We start from the raw sequence: 24126 nt of genomic DNA, 5'->3' as shown, positions 1-24126 counted from the left end.
AAACACAAAAATAGTTAATTTGCTCAGATGTGTCTGAATGACATATAAGTACTGGAAACAAAGACAAAAGAGATTCTAAGCACAGAAATCTTCACAGCTGACCCTTTAAAAGTATTAAAATCTTTGATGACTTGAGCATTACTACAGTGTATTTTAATAAAATCTTAGAGACTTAAAAATAAAAATTCTCAATATAATTATTAAGTTGTAATTATTATAAATTAGTTGGCTCTTTTCAGAGTAAAGTTTGCAGTAACTAACTTCCTCTAACTTAACTACCACCACTGCATATTTGTGACACTAACAAATGCTACCGTCTCAATTTGGCAACAAAAAAGATTGAGACAAGTGATTTTCAACAAGTCGCAACGGCATTTTAACATTTCTGGGTTCTATCTGCATGGCAATTGCATGAAGAAATATCCAATGATAGCTTTTTATCTACTCAACAGCTCCAAAACTGGATGTCTTGTGAGTACCAGTGAATATATAAATTATATACCCCTCCCTACTGAAACAAACCCAAATAAAAAATATTACATAATACATGTATGGTTAGGGACTTCTCCCCATTCACAACTCACACATAATTTCAGTCTTTTGTGTCTGAAAAATGGCACCTTTGCTGCGCCTTTCTACAAAAGGAATATTTAACAGGTGTGGAGTTTTCATAATCAGAAAAAGATGACTTTGAGATGGCATTCTCCATAGGACACACTTTGGAAACATCAAGCAGGGTCCAAAATAACTCAAGTCTTGACTTTCCTGGGCTCCTACAAACCTCTGTTTCTCTGTAGCTGCTGAAGATGATAATCCTTATTCTAAGGGTATTTTAGCATAGGAAAATGTACAAATTTTGATAGAAACAGTAAGTATACACAACTACAAAGAAGATTCAGACACCAAGACATTTTCTGGAGGTGGAATTAAATTATATAAAACTTCTATCACCTGTGATACCATAAACATATCAGTCAGTTACTCAGATATAGAGGCAGTAAAGTGTAGAGCAGTGGCCAGTAACTAAGCAAAAAATGTACCTTGCTCACAAAATCAGAACTGCGTTAAGTATTTCATTGAATGCAAACATGTAGCTATGAAAGGGAGGATTTGATCCTCTCCTTTTTTAAACTGCTTTGAATTTATTAAGTTAAATGGCAGGCAAAAATTGTAACATCTCAGCATAGGAATTATTGGTTTTGTCTTTAAACAGATGGCAATTACATTTTCTGAAAATAGGAGAATTTTATTCTAAATTAAGTAGTTCTACTATACATAAACTATACAAAAACATATGAACAAACGCTCATGCCCAGTTTCTAAGATCAATCTTAATTCAAAATGCTGATACACAATGAAAAAATCAAGTGTATTATCTGGTCTAGTAGTGAAATAGGGTTAATAAAAATGAACAGGGTTTCTCTGTTTTGCAGTGTTCAGAATCTCAAATTATAGGGCATGTATGGATGGATTACTGTGATAATGAAAAATGCCCAGGGGAGTGAACCTTTTTGCTTCATTTTGTTACAGATCAACAAGTCAACCTTCATTATGCATTTCATTGTAGTGTAGAAGAAAATAGAAAAACACTCCAGTACTTGTGGACACACACATTCTATAGGACTCCTGGCACTCTATAGTAAATTATTTATGATTTCAGAAGCTACAGATGATAATTTCTATCTCTCTTTTGCTGCATTCAGCAGTGATGGTTTCTAGTTTAATCTTAGCATAAAACATAAAGATGAATTTAAAACCAAATGGCAAATTGGAAGGTGCACAGGACCAGTGACTATAGTCAACTACTAAGGTCTAAAAAAGTAAACAAATCACCAATGTTTGTATCTATATCTGATGGTTAGAAAGAATTCTTTTCCCAAGCAAAGTTTTTTTCAGTAAAAATTGAGGATTCATTTTAAAAGTTTGTTAGAAAAATAAAAATCAGGTTTTTAGTCTTATTTACTACATTTAAAAAGGTATTTTTGAACAAAAAGCTTGTTTAGATGTTTTTAAAGACAGCTGTTGAAAGGGAAAATTAGAAAAACAACATGCAACAAACATAAGAAGTGAGGAAAAAAAATCTGTATTCACTACAGACAAGTTTACTTTTTTTGACAAAAGAAACTCTAATAAGAATAGCAGTATCTACCTAAAACACAATGAAACAGTTACCACCAAAGCAAACATATCAGAAACATTCCTTATTTCTTCTGTACTAAGAAGGAAATAGGATACCTCCCTCCAGTCAGATAGAAATGCTTTTTGATTCTTTCAGTAAGTGCAAAGTGCCAGCCGAAAAATAATGATTGCTTTTTTTCTTTTTACATAAGGGAATCTGCATAATGTGGCCATGGGTTCCAAAAGAATTGGAGAGATATTGGGTCTCAGCATATTAATTTCTTATTGAATCTTGGAATCTTGGAGAAGGCAGCTGAGTGCTGTTCTTGCATCCATGCTGAAAACCCACACTGAAGTGTCTCGGAAGAAATAATGGAAAAGCTAATAAAAATAAACCGATAAACAATAAGTTGACATGGTTTTGCTGAGAATCACATCCTGGCAAAGAAATATGGTTTCACTTTTTGATGAGATTACCAATTTAGCTGACAAACATAACTATGAAAATGTTTCAGTTTTTGAAAGGCATTATAAAACACAAATAAGAACAATTTAAGAAGAACAAATTCAAACCTAGTTTTTCTGAGATTTATGATTCATTACTAGTGGCATTTTTAGCCATCATTACCAAGTTTGACATGAATGAAAACTTCAGCGGGCTTGAGAAATAAAGATAAGATTACTGGTGATAACATTTGCTGATGGAATCAGGATTGAGGGGAATTAAATAATGAAGAGACAGTTATAAAAAGCAGTATGGAGTATTTGGTAAAGTTCATTAACTCAAAGAGACATTTTAATACAATGGAATGTAAAGTTACACATGAAATAACAAGCTGCTCAGTCTGCAGCGAAATACAGGGAAACAACACACTAGAAAATAGTGACAAAAATACTTAGTGGTCACAGTGAATAAGCAATATGAGGTTTTATTGTATTGTTGTACTTAAAACAAAAAAGGGATATGGGAGGTAAGAAATAGTTTTCCCACATCCCTGTTTATACTGATATTGGAATATGGCTTCCAGTGTTGCTGACCAGTGGTACAATGCCAATGTTGATGAATTAGAAGGGAACCAGAAAAAGGCTCAAAAATGATGGCTACACAAAGTGCATGATCATGACAGGCTTTAGAAGCTCATTCTGTTTTTCAAATAAGGTAACATTTCCCTCTGTTTTTTCATGCTTTGTCAGGCAGTTGGACTAAATGATCATTGAAGGTCCCTTTCAGCAAGCAAGAAAAATTATTGTAGTATGTCACAACACTTCTCATACCTGCAGCTCCTTTTACTTCCTTTCTCCTGGCCTTTAAAAATTATTTCTCCTTCCTGTTATGCAATTTTTCAGGGTTTATGTTTTGATCATTTGTTTTAATTCTAAAAGCTCAGCCTCTAGTTCAACTCTTCAAATTTGTGAGAAAAGAAATTCACAAACATTGAAAAACATAAAACATTGCTCTATTTTGCATTGCTGGGATTGCTTCTACAATGTACAAAGTGTTTGTGATTTAATGTCAGATTAAATGGTCCAAGTTAACTCTGCTGAGTTTTGCTTCCATGCTGCAGTAGGAATATCCTTAAATCATGACTATCTTCTCTTTCTCAGTCTCAGTATGAAAAACGCTATTTTTTAACACAAAGAAATAAAGACCAAGAGATAATTAAGAAATACTTTGAGAAGTGACAATATAAATTTTAAAGGATTGCCCACAGGTATACCTTTGGGATCCTTTTTCTGTTTACAGAAAGAGTCAGTTTTTTCTGTGTTGATGAAAACCACATCATTTCCATCTCATTTTTTTCATTTTCAGAACTTCTGGCAGGCTAAACTTTGTGGAGGGTGGCCAAGGAGACCTGCTTCATCTGGTATCTCAGGGCTAGCTTGCTTCAACACTTTACTCTAATTTTATATTGCCTTAGGATTACGGATAGGTGGAAATGAACATCCTGTAGCATCACAGCACCTAAATCCTCCATGGCAGCACCCAGAAGCGTGCCAGGGCACAACAAGCGAAGCAGCATCCTTCAGGCAGGTCAGCAATGAGGAAGAGAGCTCCTGGCTGCAGGAGTGCTTTTTATAAAGGGTAAGCATCTGAGCTATGTTTACTAATTATGATCATTTGTTCATTATTTTTGTTACTACTACTAATTATTTTTCTCCCCATTTTCTACCCTTCTGCTATACCCTTACCACCCTGACTGCAAACTACAAAAAATGATGGTTTGCATTTATCTTGTGCACAGCACAGTGGTGCTCCAGCTCTGCTCCATCTTTAAGCACTGCTGTATTAATAGCAACGATGGTAGAGATACAGGGGAAAAAATCAGAACTGACAGATATTTCTGGATGATGTATTCACAGTAATACTTTATATTCCAACTACAATAAGGGAAGTATTAAAACAGCAGCTAAAAAATGAAACAGTTCCAGATCTCTTTTATCTGATCATCCCAATCACGATTTTTAAAGCATTAGCCATGGAGCAACCTGAATCCTTGTAGCACATCTTAGAACAACACAGGACATGAACAAGAGAAAGAGTTACTTGGTCAATGGCTAAGATGGTGCCTCAACCAAAACTATAACAAATTTAACAACAGAAGCTGGATCTATATGAAGGCAGGCACAGCAACAGATAGATCTACCGGGCTTTGCTGTTGCAGAGGCCATTCCGAAAATTCTAATTGCAACAACTAAAATTTAAAGGAGATGCTGTACGAAAGAATCAGGCAAACCTAACAAAGGTTGTTCCAGGTCTGAAAAGCAATCATTAAAGTGATATAATTCCTGAAATAAGCTAATTTGACAATTGTCTGGAAGAACCTATGTCAAATAAATGCTTGGTATGAGATTACAATGTAACAGACAAAAGCATTGAAGAACTGGAAGCTTCTGAGGATGATAAACCACAACACACTTGGATACACCATGAATACTATTTGCATTTTTGAGACAAATGTTTCTGTGTCAATTGAGAATTTCTTTCTAAAAGATAAGACAGGAAATTCTATGGCTTGTACAGGCAGCTGAATGGAAGACAGAATCTTAAAAAATAATAAATTTCATGAATAATTTCACCTTAAATCAGATCTGCTGAATATTTGCTAAGATTCTAAATAAATATTATAATCCTCTGGAATTGGAACAAACACTTTCTTCTGTAACAGCTGTCAGCTCTCTATAACCTGTGATAATTATCAGACAGATTTTATTCTTTAACAAGCCATGTAATCTAAGGCACTTCACACTATATTTTGCAAGACAATTTCATTGATCTTCACTTCAGATTGTTTATGATTTGCTATGTGGTAATTACAGTATCTTTAACTACTACATGCCTCATTTTTCCCCAAAAACAAACCAAAACTGCAGTACTATCTCCCAGCAGGGCTGCAAGAATTAGGCAATTCTTGGGTACAACTACTGTCATATTCATTGCCAAACAAGCAACAGAGCAATACAACACTTTTAAATGGTTAAATCTACCTTGTTAATCATCAGTAAATATTTAGGATGTTCCCAATAGAGGGAAAAGGGATTGGTGGAAATGCTCAGTTATTTTGTTCCCTTCCAGCTTTTACTGACTGCCAGAATGCCATCTGTTGCCAGAACGGAAGATATTGTTTATAGATTCAGTTAGTCTGCTGAAATGTGGATATGTAAGTTGCTGTCAGTAACAGGAGGAGAAATAGGTTTATAGTCAATACTGTTAATACTCTGAAGTTCTTTCTGATTTTCTTTTAATTAGACTTATAAAAGAATCCTCTTTTATAAAATTTATTAAATTGTATAAAATTCCCCTCCAACATTCAGAAAAAAAGTCACTATTCAGTCAATAATATTTGGTTTCAAGTAGTAAATGAGGCACTTACAGATGAGACAGAGGCTATTCTGCTATTCTAGTTAATGTGTGAGTGCATAGTCTAAACAATCAGATTTTCTATTTTCAGAATTTTATACCATAATTTCCCACAATGCTCATCATCCTTAAAAAGATGGTGGGTTCAGATTTATAGGAAGAATATATTTTGATCAAGTTTGTTCCAGTGCAAGGTAAATTCTACAGCTAGGCAGAGGCTGTTGTCTTTGAAATCATGCCAACTTGTGTACGTATCAGGCAGAAAGCATGAGCCATTCCTTTAACATAATTCGAGTTTATTCTTTGTCTCATGAGTGAATGGTTTGCATTAAATGGTTTACTGTTTTAAGGCAGTTGTGTCCAGAAACGCTACCTTAAATCATGACCCTCTTATGCTAGATATGACATATAAAAGGGAAGGATCTGTATAAAGTAAGTAGATAAATCTTAAGAAAAAGGAAGTCTCACTATCTCAAATTTACAGACAGAGAACTGAAGCTGAAGAGACCAAGGCATAACAGAACCAGGAACTCAACCCAGATCTCAAGTCACCAACCTAATGGCCTAATCTCAAAGCATCTTTCCTGTAGATAATAAAGACAAAACGGTTTCTTAAGGGATAAAATAGTGACCCAGTTCTGCTGTCATTTATATTTTTGCAACTCTGCTGCTATCATCACAGTCACGGGAGGATGGGCACGGCAGTCTCGGAGCCTGTATGTGTATATATATCACAGTACATGATGTAAGACACCCCAAAATAGTGATTTCTGCAGCCAGAATTTTCTTGTCATAAGGCACCAAACATTATCAAAATACAGAATGAACTCCAACAGCAGCTGCTATTGACGATAATTGACTATAACCAGTAAGTTTTCATGAACATCAATTAAGCCAACATTAAGAACTCAGCAAAAATTATCCTGTTAAACTGTTTAAAAGCATCAGTTCTAAGGGCTGATAGTGTAATGGAAGATGGACCTTAAAGATAGCAAACTGGGTCAACACCTCACTTGCTATATGCATCTTACAAAAACGCATTTGATGGAACATTGAAAAAGTAATCCAGTCCTTCTTGCTCTTCCTAGATATAATTTTTTTCTTCATTTAAAAATATCCCAGTTTCCTCCCTTAGAAGTACAGAGGCTTAAAATGTAAACTCAGGTAAAATGAGAATATGGATTTTTTTGATGATTCTGATATATACATAGAGATACTTTGAACACCAACATCTTTGGCAACTATTATTTTGGTACTTACCATGGTTTATCCCGTGACACTTTTGAAGGAAAGACTGTGTGCTGTTTGCTACTGGAGGTAAGTAGATTGTCTTTGGGCGTTTTGAATGGCTTTGAGTTGCTGCTGACAGGGTTATGGCCGCTGATACAGGATTTCGGTTTCATCTGTACTAGGGATGTCCTGGAATTACAGGCTGGAGAAGCTGGAGAAGGGGAAGGTTTACACATTGAACCGTGTCTTCGTTCTGTAACAGAAAATGAATCAATTTTACAACATGTCATAGGCTAAAATTAAAAATATAAGTCAGGAAAGAGGAAATTGTTCTTCTCTATGCTAGTTACAATGATTTTCATCACTCCAAAGAACACCAGTTCATTACTGTTGTGAATGTAATCAAGCCAAATGATAATTAGAGAAAATCAGTTCCATGAAGTGCTCTGAAAAAAGTGTAAAAAATAGTAAAATAAATGGCAATAATCTACCAGAAAATCTGTGTGAGGTGCACTTGGTGTCCCAGTTCCTTCACGCCAAGAAGAAAGAAGAGTATGTAACAGCTAAGACAACTCAGTAAAATGCTCTGTGACAGACATGAGATTGCTCCTATAATGGTTCAAGATGAATTCATGTGACCTGGTTATTGGGCAGTTTTCTTTATGACTATCTTGTTCCAATTTTAATGAGAAACTATAAGGAAAACAACAGGAAGACTGAAAAGTAGCAAAAGGTCTACTGTTCCCGGCCCTTCCAGAGAGGTGGGCTCTGCCTTGTTCACTTGGTTATCTCCAAGCACCATTCAAGGTAAAAGGGTTTTTTTCCCACACAGAGCAAATGGCACGTGCAAAAAAAACCCCAGGAAGTTTATGTCTCAGTAACAAACGCGGCATCTGGAGGTCAGCACTGCTCTCGCTCGCACCAGAGACCTCTCAAGCACTGCAAAAAAGCAAGGCCTGGGTGACCCCACACAAGACAGACAGGCCTCAGCGAAATTGGTTTGGTTTGGTTGGTATTATTATCTTTTAAAATATAAATGTCCTATCACTCATATTGTTAAGTAGAAAGACTGTTTTGGCCATTCTTTACAAATCATATCTTTCTCCAGAGTAGAAGTGCCAATGCTTGGCCAACCGGCTGCATCAGTGTGCAGCAAGCAACAGGCTTGTGCTGAGAACTTCAACACGACTACAAAATACTACAAGGAGCTGACTTTTGCTATAAGATTTTTGAGGGGTTCTATAGGTCTTGAACAGTCCTGTCAGCCCTATTTGTGAAGCACCCTTTCCCCAGCCTGCTGACCCTGCAGCGAGCCAGCCCTGGTGCTCCCTAGCCAAAGGCAGCAGCAGGCAGCGTAGACGGGCTGGGGGAAGAGGAATTTTCCAGTCAGCAGGGCCTGGCTCTTTGGCACTGACTCCAGCTTGCTGGCGCCCAAACACCAAGAGCCACCATAGCAGGCATCAGCCAGGTACCCCCACAACCAACACGGTAACCAAATGCAGCAAGCGGAATGAAATCGTAGACTGAGAACTTCAGACAAGCTGGAGTCTCTCGTTCAACATGCAGCCATTTTTCCTCGTCTAAAGCCTTCAGCACTTGAAGAATCCAAGTGGGTGCGCTACTCTTTGAGCTTGAACAGCATCACCCAGTCAGCCAAGAGCAGGTTAAGGAAGCACCAGTGACCTGCTAATACATGGGAAGGTTTTGTATTTGCATCACCAGCCCTGCACTTGCAAGTTTGATATTTCAAGGACAACTAAGAAAAATTTTCCCACAGAGAATGAAAACACGACAATATGTCTGGTATCCTCACAAGTAAAAACTTGCCAGTAGCAGAAGGATTCATCCATGATTAACTTGCAATAGGCAAATACCTCAAGAACAAAGAGAAATGCTTAAAAAAAAGAATATTCCCAACTGTTTCTGTTAGATCTCCAATGACTAAACAGAGACTTTTTCTATTTAAGATCAAGCACTTCCATATCTTCACATTCACAGCTTTAATTACCAATGCTGAAATTCCCTCCAGATTCTCCTGCAGCTGATGAACAAAACAGTGTCAATTTTTTTAAAATACAAAAGTATCTCTCCTCACTCCCAAAATGTCCCCTTATCATTTGTCAGTTTCCACCCCACCACACACTTCATTGTGCAGTCCCTGCCTTTAACAGTCCTTCGCAGGACACATTCATTTCACCTCACATTTGTGGTAACACCTGTGTAAGCTACACATCTGATTCTAAAATGCACAGTTCCATTCACAGACTATTTATTTTATTAAATAATAGTTACTGTTTCAAGATTTACCAATCTTCTCAGCAACTATTCAATCAATTTTAAGTGATTAATTTGCAACTTTCCCATTAATTACTTGAGGACTGATGAAAAGGAACTGCTATGCAACCAGCAAAATTAAGCCATATATAAAGTTAAACTTGGGAGAAAACATGATTTCCACACACATATTATATAAACTTAGGATTAATTACTCCAATTTTCACCACAGTTACTGGTTTTCTCAAGCCTGACTGCCTTCTAGTAAACTGTGTCATCGATAACAGCCCTATGGATATGTTTGGAAATGAAATATATTACTCTGTTATTAAAATTCATCTTCTGGAAAGATGAACATTCAAGATACTGATTATCTAAATTTATATTTTAAAGTCATCTAAGTACCACATGCCATAGCAAGCTATTTTCTAACAGTCTTTTTGTACTGGATTTTTAGTCAAGCTATATGTTTGGTGCTTTTCCCTAGGCAACTTTCTCAATTTATTAGCTCCCAAGAGCAAACCGGTACATTAACCTTGGATTTTTTACTCTAATATAGAATATGGTGGAAGAGGCACTGTTGTAATATGACACTATAATAAAGTGCATCCCACTACTTTAAGCAGATGTTTACTTAAAAGATAGGGAAGGAAAAAATTACTTATTTTAGCAGAGTGTGTCAGATTGGTGGTCATTCCTGAGATCAGAACCAACTGCTATAATTAGCATTTCCTTCTACTTCTCCTCTTCCCCAAAACATGGCTACATGTTTGAGCTGGGCAAGCATGGTTGCAAGAGGCTGTATTTGACAAAGGTATGAATTCTCAGACAAATCTTGAGGGTGAGGGCATAAATTTTAACTAAATATTAGTATATTCCTTCTCAAGAACTATCAAGTTGCCACTCACTTCTTCCTTCCTTACAATGTATGTGGTAGCGAATCACCCTTAGATGCTGGTAATACGTTTCAGAGAAGTAATGGGAATATATGACAAAAGAAGAACACCATCAGCTGTCAGAATCAACTGCTTATACCAGGGTGGTGGTGGATCCTCTATCAAACTGACTTTTGTGGTCACATCTGTTTTTAAAATTTCTCACTAATTTGTCTGCTCCTATTTTACATATATACAAGGAATGACACACAATGTACAAACCTGCTATTATACAGCCTATGCAATAAATTAATGTGTGAATAATCAAATATTAAATATTTGATTAATCAAATATTAAATAATAAATATTCACATACTAGCATATCCAGGAGATAATCAGTTATCTGTGTAACAGTTTCTATGCTCATTTGCAGTTCATATGTAGACAGACTAGAGCTAGTTGAGGAGGTAAACTCGTATTCACGCTGCTGTGGACATGGCTGTCCCTGTTCACATACACCAGTGACACAGGCAGTGGACATGGATGAAACTAAAGAAGAATGAAAGTTTTTGCCCCTAGAAATGATAAAACACTGCAAGGCAACTAAAGAACCAGTAACCATCACTGATAAGATACTAACCTAAATTCTGCACACTTTTCAGCAATGCTATGAATGTGTGCTCCAGCTTAAAATACAACTTCTCGAATTCATTTAAATACTTCTAAATGGATGCTTACATTCCCCATAAATAACAGCACATATTCTGTTTTGTTTCTAAATACCAGGTGCTGTCAAATCCAAGAGCAGAAGAGCACAATCAAAGTTACAATCCTCTTTACCACATTAATCCTTCTGCAACCTCTCAGCTGTCTCAGCACAGCCACTGTAGGCAAGTGACAAGCAACATCTGACTTATCCTGTCAAACAGTTAACGTATTAATGGCATTAATCTCGGAGGAAAGTTTAACACTCTCACTGAATTATTTCACTTTCTATAGAATCAATTTCAGATCAATATCTGTTATTTTTTCTATTTAGTGGCAAGAGTCTAAAAGCCCAGCGCTACATTCTAATGTGCATTGCAAACTCTGCATCAGTGGCATTGCAAATGATCCTTAACTATTCCAGGAGATTCTCCATGTCCTATGGAAACATGGATATAGTCCAACTTTCTCAGCCGAATCTGAATTGTTTGTAGATGTGAAGTCCTTATGTTGTTAGAGACCTAACAGTCCCTGAATCTCCAGAGCTTCTCTCCTATGCCCTGGTACTCCATTTTTAATCCTCCTTCCTGCATCCTGCACAATACAACCCCCTACCTTTCCCCAAATCTCTGCTGCAGCTGCCAAAGTCCTCCAGGTCTGCCTTTAAATCTGTAATTCCACTGGATCCTCTCTGATGGGTCACCAGGGAGTACTAGCAGCTGTTTTGCAGGAAACGCCACATCTCCTTCTAATCATAAGCAAAAAAAGCAAAGCAAGAGAGGGGCAACATGAGCTCCAGAGCCACAAGCACAGTGTGTGGGAAAATGAGGCAAAACCACATTCTGAGTAGAAAGTCTCTTTTCAGATTTTTGCCTCGACTCTTTCACACAAGATCAAACACTCACTTAGCTCACAGCAAACCTTACAATGACACTACAGCAAGTATGTTGCCAGTAAAATATGTCAAACATAGTAGTTTCCTACCAAAAAAGATCTTTATGTGATCCTGAAACTGCAGATATCTCTAATTTGGACTAGAAACAAAACCCCATTTCTTAGTATATCCCACCCACATCCACATTCTCACCCAACATGTGCTACTCAAAATTGATCAAGTGAACGGTTTTTGCCCAGTTAGTGTCTTCTCCATCAATATGACAGACAATCGTGGAGGAAAAAAGTAATGATATAGTTTGAGCATAGAGAAAGAGATGCTTTTCGTCTTTCAGTGGTTTTTTTTTTTTCAGATAGTTGAAACAAAACAAGAAAAAAAACCCTTAATGTTGTCTGAAGACAGATACTAAAACTTTGTCAGCACGAGTCATTTTGAAACATTACTCTTGTTTAGCATGATCTGACTTCCTGTGTACAAGAGGCCTAAAGCAAAAGCCAATTTTAGGTTGACCCATGAATAACTCAGAGACCCTGTGTTATGGATTATAGTTTGGTATTATACTTGGTAAAAAGAAACAAAATATAATTGCTAAAACTCAGAAGGGTAAGAAAGTTATTTGCTGCTAGTAAACATTTATAGAATAATAAAACTCCTTTTTAAGCTTGCATTCATCACAACACTTGAGTTCACAGCCCTTTTACTTAAAATAGCATAAAGTAACTGATCCAACTGCCCTTAACACAATATGAATACTGTTACTCCCCATTTACAATATTTAAGCAGATGGTAATGAAATTTAGTATCTCATAGTCTTGTTGATGAATATGTTACTCATGGTAACTCATACACCATCTATGCATAAATTACAGTTTTTCTATTTACATTATATCCTGAGGTGCTTTGTTGCACAGCCCTTCACTGTGTAAAGTTGAGCAATGTATACTTACAATTTCAATAAACAGTAAATGAAACCTACCACCTTGTACTGATCCCAGTTCAAAGTTTGCAAATGTACTTGGCATTAATCCTAATAAAACCAAAAACAGAAAAAAACCCCACACATGCCCGAAAAGCAACAGCCAGCAACCAGAAAATGAACAACATAGACTCTTGCAGAAATGTGTCATTTTGCAGGAACTGGCAGCTGGTTCATAACAAGAATTCATAAACACCTTGTAAGCACTTTCATTTTGCAACCATGGTCTGAAAAAACACTAGCAAAACCCGGTACGTGAGGTTAAACAAAAATAAAAGTGGATTTGAAGTTAGCAAACTACAGCATAATGTTGCTAGATTGAAGGATAACATTACCAGCTTTTTTGACAAAACACTATTCCAAGTCCAGCTGAAAAAGTTTGGAAATAATATCCGCAAACTGTTCCACCCTTCTTGCACTGCGCACTGGAAAGGAAACAGCACAGTCGGTTTCATTTTGATACTTCTTGTAAACTGACAAAGGAAATAAACTGCCAGCTCCAACCCCCTGACTGATCCGCTGCACAAAACACTGCTCAACAATCACAAGCTTCATTCCAGGTCAAATGACATAATTGGGAAATTATCAAGTGCTAAAATAACCACCGTTCTGCTGGTGTTTATTTACAATAAACACAAGCTTCGCTTTCTGACAGAAACCCACTAAAACGATTCTCCATTTCACAAAGTCTACAAGTGAGTAGGATCAGCAAAATTATGCAAAACATCCTGCTAGAAGAAGAAATGTAAACTGAGCCACTTACAGAGAGGAGCAGGCTGCCAACTTAATCTGATTCTACGACGACTGTAAACATGTACTTTTGGAACGTGAAGCGATTCACATTGCCACAGATGCCGTCAGAGAAACACAGCAACGTGATTAGGTATTCTGCACACGGGGAAAAATCCGGCAGATGACCTGCCGCAGCAAATACCAGATCAGTGCTCGCACACACCAACTGTTTTGACTACAGGCACTTGTTAAGCACCAAGTTTCGGTCCTACCAGTTGGACACCAGAACTGAACCTGTGCCAAGAACAACACGAGCTGAAAACGGCTGCAAGGGATTTTTTCTTCTCTCTCCTTTTTTTTTTTATAATTGTTGATACAACTCAAGTAACTGCAGAAATGAATCAAAGTGCAAAATTAAAAGCAGCAAAACCCATAAGTGTATATTTAGAGGAAGACACTGAATTTTTACTTCCTTGATCCAGGAAAGAAGAAGAATGTTTTTTTATAACACAGTAGGATGAACCTGATGTTTTCCTGGAAGTTTTTGTATTTCGGGGGATAACCTGGCATTTGTCAGGGTAATTATAAAAGACATGAGAAATAATCCCTAGAATATCACTATTTTACACTAATGTGGCCAAGTATCTTAAAAATGGCAAAATTCCATAAAGAGCCACACACAAGCATTTCCCAGAACACTTTCATTCCTCTTGAGTAAAAAGCACTAAAAGAAAGAAGGGTCAAATGGAACTCCACCATGTCAAAAAATGCTTCAAATAGTGCCATTAATTATCCTAAATGTAAACTGAAGCTTCTGGGTACTTGCCTGCTTCTTTCACAAGGATTTTGAGATATAAGTATGAAGCTCCAAGGTATCACTGAAATATCAGAGAGACAGGAAAACAATAGAAGTGTGAATACCCTGCCCTGGTGACAATGTCAGTCTTCACGTAATTGAGCAGGAAGACCTGGGTTTAACTGTAGTGCCAAGGCCTGTTTCTGCAGCTATAAAAGGGGATATTAATGATTTAGGGTATTATACTTGATAAAAAAAGGAACTGAAGACTTAAGTAGGAATTCATCACTCCTGTAATGACACAATTCCACACGTGTAACCAGCACTTGCCACCTGACATACTGCTACTGCAGAAATAATTACAGTTTTCTAAGTCGTACATATTTTTCAGCTCAGCAAGGCCAAAAATCCCCAGGCAAAAAAGAAATAACAGAGCAAGTGAATCCTGGCTACACACTTTTTTGAGTGACAGCCTACCAAAGAAAAGCAAGGAAAGCTTATGCACAGAAATTTCATGTTCTGCTGGAGGCAATGCTCAGGTAAGCCCAACATGAAACGAGAGTTTGAGATAAATAGCACCTCAAACCTTATGTCCAGTGCTTACACAAGGACAGCCCTCACCATCCTTTTGCACCAGCATCTTACTACCCCTGACCAGCATTCCCATCATTTTTGTACTCAGAGGATGGAAATGTATTATCAGCCCTAAACTTAGGTCAGACACATCAGGTGAAATTCTAAAATATTTCTAGCAATCAAGCCACGGTACTCTCAAAGGTAAATACTGCCAACAAATCAGAATTTTGTGGGTGATTTCATATGTGAAGAGAAATCTTTTATTTGGCTAAATGTACATATTTACAAACAACTCACCTATTCATTTATTCAAACACGACTTAAATAATAACACTCGAGATGGTTGCAAAAAAGAGGAAAACTTAATATTGTCATCCTCTCGTGCTTTGTACCATGTAACAGACAAGCTTCCTCAAGCAGATTTTTCACATTCAAGGTCATCTAATGACATATATTTTTATTTATTTACTTATACTTATCAGGTAGAATATTTCACTGTATCTCTATTTCCATCTTTAATTATATTTACATAACAATAACAAAAAAAGAGGTAATTTATGTACATTATTGTTTTAAGAACTAATTGTTTCCCCTCATCTATCATAAACCAGAAAAGTGATACTTCTTTAATGCTTTACTTAACCCAAAAATATATAATGGCATTTCTTTTTACAGATAAGAAAAGATAAGCCATCAAAGTGTGAGATGGGACTACTGAGCTGGTTCGGAAAAAAACAATGCTGTACTATGACTTCAAGAAAACAGGCTATCCTTTTTAGGTGACATGTTCTTAATCCGGCTTTGTGCAAAACAGGACATCAGATTTTATTCAATATCAAGATCACATATCACTATTTCATTTTATCATTCCTTACAAATAACTTAAAGAGAAACAGTATAGCCCAGAATAATAGATTTGCAGGACTTGCATATAATCTGTTGTTTAAACCTTCTGGCTTTTTCTGTTACTTGGGATCCAAAACCAGCACCCAGTGAATCAATGTATTTCTTAACAAGCTGTTTTCTAAGCACAGAAATAATGGAATTTTTTTTTCTAAAAATATGCAGGTTTGAATGCTAAATTGCTCCATTTCTGTTATCCCGAGCTTCTTTGTCTCCCAGCACCCTCATTGTTTCATCCTGTATCCACAGTTCTTTGTCCCTCTCCCCAAAGAGACAGGATAAGCTCTGTTTGGTCTGCAGGTAGACATGTGCCAGCTGTCAGTATTAGCTGCAAATGTACTACTGCCACATGGAATACTCTTCTCTGGGCCACATTATTAAAGTGTCTCCTCACAGTTGCTGATTTTCACAAGACTGCTGAAACTTCAGATTTTTGAACCAAATTAGCAAAGAGCTAAAAATTCTCAGACAAAATAGATAATAATCACATAAGGTTTATTGCTATTATTATTTTTATTACTAGTAGCATTATTACAATAATTATAATATTTTAGGAAATCCAAGCTAAGATCTATGTATGATTTTTTTTTACTTGCTTTTCTCTGTTTGCAACTCCTCATGGGTGTACCCAGGCATCAAATTTATTCCCTTGGAACATTCTGACAACTTTTCAAAATCCAGGTAACCATACAGATCTGCCCAACTAAGGACACTATTTTGTTTTGGAAATTGAATAAGCTTACATTTAAGTTTCAATTGGCTTTACAAAAGCAGCATAACTGTCAGTTCAGAGTATTTCCTCATTCCAGACATTCTAGATAAATCAGTTCACTCATCTTTCAGGCATGTTATTTGCCAAAGGTAAGAAAATCTATTATTTAGAATGCTGGATGAATAACAACAAGTGATAACCCCTTAAAATGCAGCCGCTAAAGTGAATGTGCAAAATAAATCCTGAAGAGGTCACTTGTTCGTGTTTCCCTCATTACATATAATAGTTCCTACAAACAAGAAACTAAACTCTAAACCTTCTACAGAAAAAAACTCAAGAGACAACACTGAAAACCATACCCAAATACAAAAGTGGGTTTGTAGGGCATTTTTAATCTGTTCCTCTCCCTTTAAAAAACTCTGTAGTTCTATATTTGCATACAGCTTTTCAGTTCTAAAGTTGGTTTTCATTTTAACTTGCATCACTTATAACTTCTAACTGTGCAAACTAAAGACACTCAGACATAACTGCACATGAATGAAATAAATGCAAATCAACCTCTGAGAGTACAAGGGACAACTGCTTCATATTCTGTCTCTGCATGCACCTCTTGACCATTCATCACTGCAATGAACTTCCCGTACTACAAATTACTTCTTTTGGGTAAACTATTTCTCCATTCATAATTTAACAAATTTCCCATCATTGCTTGGAATGAGAGTTTTTTATGTCTACAATATTAAATGTCTGCTATACCAATATAAATATAAATATAAATATAAATATAAATAATTTTTTCTCAGATAGGCACTTGTGCAGTTTTTTCAAGTTCAGGCTTCCCAAGTTTGTTGAAGCATGGTCAGTGTTTCAGATGCTGTGTGAAGAAAGGTATTTTCCAAGGCCACACAGCCATTAGAATGCAGATCTTACATTAAAGCATTCCAAGTTCATTCACCCACTGATGCTGTCTCTGTTATAGATTAATGTGGCAGGAATGGCACAGGTGAAAGACACAGGTGATTTCCAGTCCAACTACCTACCAAAGTGCATGAACTGCTGTGACAGCACAGCTGTGCAATTCTGTTTTCCCTTCTCCCACTTCCAGTGCCTTGAACAACCTGTCATCCAGTGCAGGTGGTTCCAACTTTCCATGCATCTTCTCAGAAGCATACACATACCATATTTTAGAAAAACTTTTGGTTAAAAAAAAAAAAAAAGTGTAGGTGCTGACCAGCTGAAGATACAGGATATTTTTCTTATGAGGCATTCTAATTACTCTCTATAATTACTTCTACAAGCTCATTGGGGAAAAAAATCTCATTAAAATAAGGCATAGCTCAGGACAATTCTTGTGAGTTTTAACATGGACAGTAAGCAAACAAACCAAGATGATTAGAAGTCCAACTTAAAGCAAGTCCATACAAATGAACCAGTTTTACCTGAAGACATTTAACTATTATAAATGCAACAGGATGTCTCTGAGAAGCAGCATGCAATTAAGTATCTTTCCAAGGTATCAAATGTTTCATGTGTGTCAGTAATTTTTAGTTTAAACCACAAGAGTCAATTGGAGCATAGGTAAAACATTAGGATGATTGTTTCCTACCCGGATTTAGCTGGCTTTTCATAGTGCTAGAACCTGGTTTCATCCATGCTTGGTGTAACATTTAACTTCAGGTGGGAAGAATGAATAGGACATATGTTTGTCAACCCTTGGTCAGCCAAAAATGACTACAAAGAGTAAGCTTGGAAGCTAACAGGAAGAAGAGAACAATTTTAAGACAAGGATTTCAAAGTGGGTTATTTATAGAGTCAACACTCAATTATCCATGGTCAGATTATCTGTACCAGAGATGCAGAAACAAATCAGCTCCAGCTGGGCTCATTAGCAGAGGTGCAGCTCGGTGCAAATGTTCCTACAATTCCAGGGACATTGTGGGTTCAAAAATTATGCAGCATCTCTTTTTTCAGCATAAGGCTGAAGCCCTTTTTTCAATCTAAATGAGTCACTTTGGTTGTTTCTGTATAGCATTTCCAAAGGCAAGAGCACTGGGGAAAATGGCAAAGACTTCAGACGAAGCCACCACTTGGCAGTGTTACCCCCATGCTCTGGGTCCCAAGAAATTTTATTAACTCAGGCACAGCGTCAAGCCTGAGCTGGCTGTGTGCATTCCTGCATTCTGTGTCAGGGCTGCAGCCTCCGCCAGGGAGCTGGGTGCAGACAAGCACCAGATACTTGTGACAAGGCAGGAGCCAGGCACCAGCCAGCATGGCAAACAGCAGGCACCTCAAATACAGCTGGGGTGGCCTCCATGCAGAGGGACTGAGCCGTGAGATCACTTGAGATTACAGTTTAAAGTTAAGTCATTTAAACCAGGTATTCTAAATAAGAGAAAAATTAAAACAAGTACTTTTCTAACTTCAAGAAAAACACGGCCACAGCAATATTAACCCAGCTTGAAGCTGTTTTCCTGGCCACAATGCCAAAAGTGTAATTGACAGTGAAATACAAAGGTAGATAAAAAAAAAAGGAAGGAAATGGAAAAAATCCAACATTACATTTCTTACCTACCAATTGCTTCCTCTGAATCAGACTATCTGTGTTCTTGCTCAAGGACTGAAACCTTTCTCCATCTGTCAGGAGACAGCAAACTCCAGAAGAGACTCCAGAAGACTATGATCTTCTGGAAGTTGTCCCTTCTCATCAAATTCATGTTCTATAGTTGAAAGAAATCCTACTGTTTAGAGATAACAAGAGATACTTCTAAATTGGAGGAATTTGCGATTTAATTTATTTTTTTCCAGCAACGGGAGTCACTTGACCAAAGAGGCAGGGAAAGGACAACAAGCAGGATACTGGCATGATGAATCTCAGCTATAATCAACTGAGTCCAGCTTGATTACAGAGGAGGAACTAAACTCTGTATTTGGCAAATGGATCACAGAACAAGTCTTTTCTAAAGCTTTTTGCTGAGTCTGCCAATTGTTAGCTAGACCGTACAGCAGATTTAACCAGCAATGGCTAACAAGTGAACCAAAACTAACCATGCCTGAGCTATCATCCCTGGGATTTGTCTACTGTATCTAAATACTGAGAGAAAAAGGTTTATTTACACTGAACAGCTCAAGTAGTTTCAAATGATAGCTAGAAACGGAGGGTCACGGAGTGCAGTATGAGATAGAGGAAGAGGCCAGAAGATCATTGTAACAGTTGAGGAAATCTGCAGGTCCTAAATCGATGACCTTATTACTCCCCTCCTTTCCTGCTCCCTAGTCCTAAAGTGCCTTGACTTTCCAAGTCGCTTAAGGTCTGAAAAAAAAGTAATTCAAGGAAAAAAAACGCTTCAAAAGCAAATTCACTATGATAGATATTACTTAGTAGAGAACTCTGGAAGTTTTAGTTGCTCTTATTTCTCCTTACATTTCAGATTCCTAAATGCCTGCTGCCTAAAAGGTGATAGTAGTGGCAGTTACAAAAGGTCTGCTGTCAGTCTTTGCTGTTTTACCTAAGGACATGAAGTCTAGTCTCAGTATTAGGGACTAACATATTTTGGAAGGTGTAACATTCAGCAAACAAAACCAGAGAACAGGTCTGCTGTACAATATTTGCAAGTTTCATGTATGTTATTTATCTTAGAATACACACTGAGGACAGCAGCACAAGCACTAGAAGGGGAAAGACTCAATTACTGTAAACAACTGGGAACAAAAGACTGTTAAACATTCAACAATCACATCAACAGGTTTAAAAGTCTTTACCACTTGTTTACTGTAACAAGATTAGGTCAACACTCCCCTCTGTCTCTTAGCCCCATCAAAACAGGGAAGATCATAAAAATAAAAGCACTGCACTAACTCACTCACTCACTGAAAAAACTCCATGCCCTGCTCAAAGTATTGGAAAGATACCTAAGTATCAGGGGCTACTGCCGCAGTAAATTTCAGCCTGTAACTTCCAGCTAATTGGCTGCACATCTGTCAAGCACATACATGCGAACCACACTTACATAAACTTTCTGCTCCCTTACTGCTCCTCCCACGCCAAGATATCAATTCTAGCCAAGAACTTGATTAGCAACAGACTATGAAACACTTTCAGAGAACATCAGAGGTGGCACTTAAAAAAGGACAGTGAACTTTTATGGCCTGAAGGCCCCAGAACAAAGTGTGGCAGCTGGCACAGGGCATTGCATGTTATAGCTGCAGTCGTACCATGAATCAAAAAGAGATGCAATTCCTTTTTCTGCTCTTCTTCCCTTTAAAAACATTCCTGGCACACCTTTGGCTTCAACCTGGTATTAACCCATGGCTGAATTACAGCGTATGGATGGAGACCGGGTACATTGTATAACATAACCTTGAGTCTTTCAGCAATTGCTTCCTAGAATAGGCTGCTCTCACCTTGCAAGTACAGTGGGTATTGTTGTCTCCAGATGTAGCCTCATAGGTTCAGTATACTGAAATAGGCCTGCTGAGCCCTCTTTCACAAGGAATCTTGATTCATCCTGTATCAGGGACCTCTCTCATTAGCAATTTTATGCCAATTTATGAGTTACAATTATTTATTACATGCTCCCCCACCCCTTCCTGGCTAACTGTAAAATTATTAAACACCAGAGTTACATGGACTACTTTTGTATTATTTTGTATGGCTTCTGTCTACCTCTTTGTAATTACCTGTCAAAATCTGTACACAGTGAATTTTAAACAAATCATTCTATGCCGGTTTTGTATTTTAATTAAATATAAAGCAACACTGGTTAGATACCTCGGGACATTTCTCGCTTTACAGAAATCAGAGCTCTTTAACAGCCAAGTATTTCACAGACTTAGACACCTCTATCAGATAACACTGGTTTCAAGTAAACAAGTAGGGTTTTTTTTTTTTCCCTCTGAAAACTCTAAGGAAGTTTTCTAGTGTCACTTAGATTTATAACCATTTAGAAAAATGTAACAGAGATACAGAACTTTACATTTTTCTCTTTTAAGTTAATTAGAACAAATAGAGGGAGGCTGTAATCCATGCACACAGCAAGTAATCCAGCTGTAATTCATACTACAGCACAGCAGAGGTAAAGCGGTAATGCCGACATTAAACCTGATACTATTTAGCCCTTAAAGCTTGCAGGTAATCCCTCTCTTTCCAAGAACTCCACACTGAGAGAAATCAGATATATTTAAAGAATAATTCAGTATCATGAAAGTAGTCACTTTCTTTTAAATTAAGCCTAGACATCTAGAGCCATATTGAGGCTTCCAAAAGCAAACACTCAGCAACTGCCTTGTTCATGATTTTAAAAGCTCTATGGAATACATATAAAAGAGGGCATAAAAAAGTTGACAGCTGCCAATTCAAGAGTCAGCAGTTTCCCACTATAGTAGCACGTTTTGTTTAAACTACTTTGGTACCACTGTCATGTTACTACTCAAATTTTTAAAAAAACCCCGTGAATTACATATTTCTAAAACACTACCTATTACCGATGTAATCAGACATAGTTTGCATTATTTTTTAAAGCACATTGTCACATGTGAAATATACCAAAAAAAAGGCAAAACAAAACCCAGAACATAAAAACACATTACATACTTAAGGGAGAAATCAAGGTGACTTCTTGAAAATATGGGTCTTGCTAAGTTTCTAGTTACCTGCATCCATTTTTCTTTAACCTGTCTGAGACTGCTGCAAACAGAGCTTAGTGTCTGCTCTCAAGCTAAAAATCTTTGCAATAATTGGTGTAGATTTGTGCAGATAAAAATAAAAATCACAGACTGTATTAGATGCCAAGACTGTAAGCAACACGAACTATCATATCTGCACAACAGCATGCTGACATAGTTGGGAAAAAAAAGTAAAAATAATCACAGTACAGATAACCAAGGGTCAAAGTTCTGGTTATGCATGAAGTTTCAGTATTGGCACTTCCTGTTCTGAGTCTAAAATACTCATAATTAAATCTATTTTGTCCTTCTTTGCTAAAGTAATGAGCTGCTACTCTCTCCCCACCTTCATAGATCTGTACCTGATTTGCTCACTTACATTACTGTGAACCATTAGGCCAGTTTTAAAAGGTCTTCGGTCCACAAGAGGCATTGCCACAATCAGTCACGCAGGCCAGGGCTGTGCTCAGGCTTCCTGCACAAGGCGCAGCCCAGGAGCACCCTCCCGGAGCGGGGCGGGAGTTGGACGGCATCCTCGCACCCTGGCACGCCTTAGCTACTTCGGACACCGTAGGTGTTGCCGACAGCCCTTAAACACGTGTCACCTCCCTCCGCACCGCGCAGGTATGTGAGGCTGGGGATGTTTTTCTCCAGCAACAGCTGTGTCCTACAACCTCCTGCGGCTCCTGCACCAGGTTTCTCACGCCGCTCGATCACAGTAGCAACAAAGCAAGGCAGGATCTGTAGCCATCCTGACTCACATTCAGCCCCCCGCTGCAAAACCCACCAGCAGCACCTTCCCCTGGCGCGCTGACAGCTTCGCCTGCGGGGCTCCGGGCCGTCCTTCGGCGGGGGCCGCCGGGCCGCAGGCGCCGTCAGCGGCCGGGAGGCTGCCGGGAGCGGCGGGCCGGGAGGAGGAGAGCGGCGGGCCGGGAGGAAGCGAGCAGAAGGCCGGGAGGGGGAGAGCAGCGGGCCCGGAGCTCCCCCTCCCGGACCCGCCACCGCCGCCAGCTCCCGACATCCGTCTTTCTGCTCCGTACCGTCCCTATTCACGCGCCGAGCAGGAAAAGCCCCAACAGTGAAAAGCTCAGGATCAGCAGAGTTAAATGCAAAACTCGTTTCACTTAACTCACGGTTTTTCTCCTGAAAACTTGTCAAACTTCTAATTTACTTTTGGAAGGCTTAGGGAGAGCCAGTCCTTCGACCAATACTGCCACAGCTTCAGCCGCTGCCGGCAAGGATACACACGCTGTCCACGTGAGCTCCAAACTCAGGTTCCGAACTCCACACAGTAATGTATGGTAACTGGTAACAAAAAATTAAGCTTCTGAGGATCTGATTATCTTTGATTTTTACACAGTGGAGTACAAGCGCACCCAGGATTAAGATCCTGTTACAGTCAGCTGCTGGATAAACACAAGGTCTTTATCACCTATTTTTCTTCTTACAAGTACTTCATACTCACAAGTATGCAGATATCACAGCTATGGTGTCACCACCCAAAAAAAGAGGTTCAATCAACAAGCTGAGCTTTGCTGCGGCACAGCTCTACGTGTTAAAGCATCTCCGTGCTAAACCCTCAGCCAGCTGACTGCTGCTGGAAATGGTGGGTTCCACGTTACCAAAAATACTTCCATTGGCATAACTCTCAAGATTTGCAATGACAGTATGTTTAATGTTTACCTGATACCATTACAAGTAATTTTTTTCAATTATATTTAAAAGGGCAGCCACTCAGCTCTTCTCACATACATGCAACTCCTCTTGCAGCCAAGTAGTTGTTGGATTGTCCACTGAACCCAGCCAAACCCAG

The 24126-nt window shown here is 38.1% G+C and overlaps 1 protein-coding gene across 9 annotated transcripts in view; it reads right to left on the bottom strand.

Moving 5' to 3' along the window:
- Nucleotides 1-24126, bottom strand: part of ATXN7L1 (ataxin 7 like 1) — a 120592-nt gene that overhangs the window by 32939 nt on the left and 63527 nt on the right. For 6 of the 9 annotated variants that reach the window (XM_042018365.1, XM_042018368.1, XM_042018366.1 and 3 more), the window contains one exon: nt 7238-7460. In XM_042018365.1, the coding sequence (XP_041874299.1) occupies nt 7238-7460 (223 nt within the window). Of the gene's footprint in view, nt 1-7237; nt 7461-13268; nt 13359-13696; nt 13809-22692; nt 23012-24126 lie in introns of those variants that run through there. The other 3 variants (XM_042018369.1, XM_042018370.1, XM_042018372.1) reach the window with 3 other exon arrangements.

Source organism: Corvus kubaryi, unplaced genomic scaffold (assembly GCF_017639235.1).
Source record: "Corvus kubaryi isolate FWS band 111438036 unplaced genomic scaffold, C.kubaryi_AGA036_p1.0 137, whole genome shotgun sequence".
NCBI classification, from domain to species: Eukaryota; Metazoa; Chordata; class Aves; order Passeriformes; family Corvidae; genus Corvus; species Corvus kubaryi.
This window is presented reverse-complemented; position numbering and strand designations above follow the sequence as displayed.